The sequence below is a fragment of the Triticum dicoccoides genome, chromosome 4A, assembly GCF_002162155.2.
Source record: "Triticum dicoccoides isolate Atlit2015 ecotype Zavitan chromosome 4A, WEW_v2.0, whole genome shotgun sequence".
NCBI lineage: Eukaryota > Viridiplantae > Streptophyta > Magnoliopsida > Poales > Poaceae > Triticum > Triticum dicoccoides.
Window position 1 is genome coordinate 699,100,758 of NC_041386.1, and position 1,784 is coordinate 699,102,541.

Consider the following 1,784-nt stretch of genomic DNA (forward strand, 5'->3'; position numbering starts at 1 on the left):
GAGCGTTTAAGGCATCCGGTTTTTGTCCGCCAAACATTTAAAGAGGGTTTGAGACGTTCGATTGTAAATGTTAGATGGTCTAAACTTCCACCAGACTTCTATGTAGCTTTGCTTCGCTCGTGGATGACAACGCTCGCGGGCTCGTGGCCGTGGATCATGCTCTCATGCGGCCAAAGCTGGTTGCTTGACGTTGGCGGCGTGCGAGTTTTCCCCGACGATCCTCTTTTGCGAACCATGGACAGCGGATGGACGCTGTGTGGGTGTGGCCAGTGCAGGTGAGCAAACCAAGAAGATAAACCTCACTGCTAGAAAGATGAAGCCCACTGCCAATGTGACGAGTAAAAACGAAAATACATGCAGAATCTGTACACACACTCTTTCAGGGAGAAGAATCTCCTACCTTTATGTCATCTTCATGTCAAATCGCCTGCATCAGGTGGCCCACCACTATGACCATCTTAGACTACACACGCCCCTAGACTACTCCAGTCACCTGTCGCACACAGGCGCATCTACTACTCCCTACCCCAGTCACTCCACTCCTGTATTCCACCCTCCGCTACATTTCCTCTGCTCTGAGAGCATCTCCAGCTGTTGGCCCTCAGGCGGCTCGAAAAATCGCCGCCTGAGGGCAAATCGACGCTAAGAGCAACTTCAACAGGCCGATCCAAACGGCGCTTTTGTCCGTTTTTTATCCGTTTGGGTCGGTCCGGCGGACACAAACGTCCGGCGTTGTGTTTGAATCGGCGCGAGCGCCCAACGCTGGGCCGACCCATCTCGTCGGCGCGCTAAAAAAATTTGCAAGCATTTAAAAAATTAAATATATGCATTTAATTAAACATAAAAGCCGGCCACGAGGCCGGTGAAAGTCCAAATTACATAATTAAACACTAAAAACTAGTCGACGCGCTGCCCTAGGCGTCCTCGTCGGCGGCGGCGTCTGCGTCGGGACCGGTGAGGTCGATCAACGTCGGGCAGGGCCGGCCCAGGGGAACGCCGTGTTCCAAAGGGCGGCTATGTCGGGTTCTGCCGCCGCTGCCTGGGCCTGGCGCGCCTCCTCTTCGGCCTCGCGCTCGAGCATCTACAGGCGCTCGCCCTTTCGGCGCTTCTCGGCCAGCCGAACGTGGCGCCAGTGGTCGAGGTAGGCCGCCTCCTGCTTCTTCGTCGCCCCGAGCCAGATCGGCGGAGCGTTGACCCACTCGCGCACTACTACGGTCCAGGAGTAGCACTCGAGGTAGGTCGGCTCCTCCGGCTCGACATTGGGCGGGGCCGGTGGGGTCACCGGCGGCACGACGTAGTCGCCCGCCGCGGAGAGGGCCATGGCCTCCGCCATGGCAGCCTCGAAAGCCGCCTCATCCGCCTCCCTCCACCGCTCCTCCTCCTCGCTCTCCTTAATGGCCGCCTGGTAGGCGGCCTCGGCCTCCTGGTCCTCGTCGCGGATGACGAGCGCGGGCGGCGGCAGGCTGTGGTCGACGCCGCGGACGCCGCGTCGCCTCGGCTCCTCGTGCTCGAAGGCGAACCATCGAGCCCAGTTAGGCGAGTCGATGGCGAAGTGCGGTTCGGCGCGCTGCTCCAACGTTAGCAACGCCCGCCGGTGTCGTACCTCCTCCGCATCGGCCCTCGCCATCCGCGGCGCCGGCGGCACTGGGATCCTCTCCGGATCCAAATGCCAGTCATGCGGCAGCGTGACGTCGGGGTACGGCAGAGGCATGCGGTGGTGCCAGTGCCACTCGGCCTGGTGCAACGACACGTTGATGCGATGCCTCTGCCGAGGAGCGCGCGCC

General features: G+C 60.4%; 1 protein-coding gene across 1 annotated transcript in view; it reads left to right on the forward strand.

Annotated features, from left to right (window-relative positions):
* The first annotated feature begins 1,439 nt into the window (after positions 1-1,439).
* The window catches only part of LOC119284131 (BTB/POZ and MATH domain-containing protein 1-like), a 7,313-nt gene continuing 6,968 nt past the window's right edge, over positions 1,440-1,784 (forward strand). The window contains exon 1 of the mRNA XM_037563388.1: positions 1,440-1,707. Within this exon, the coding sequence (XP_037419285.1) occupies positions 1,440-1,707 (268 nt within the window). The remainder of the gene's footprint in view (positions 1,708-1,784) is intronic.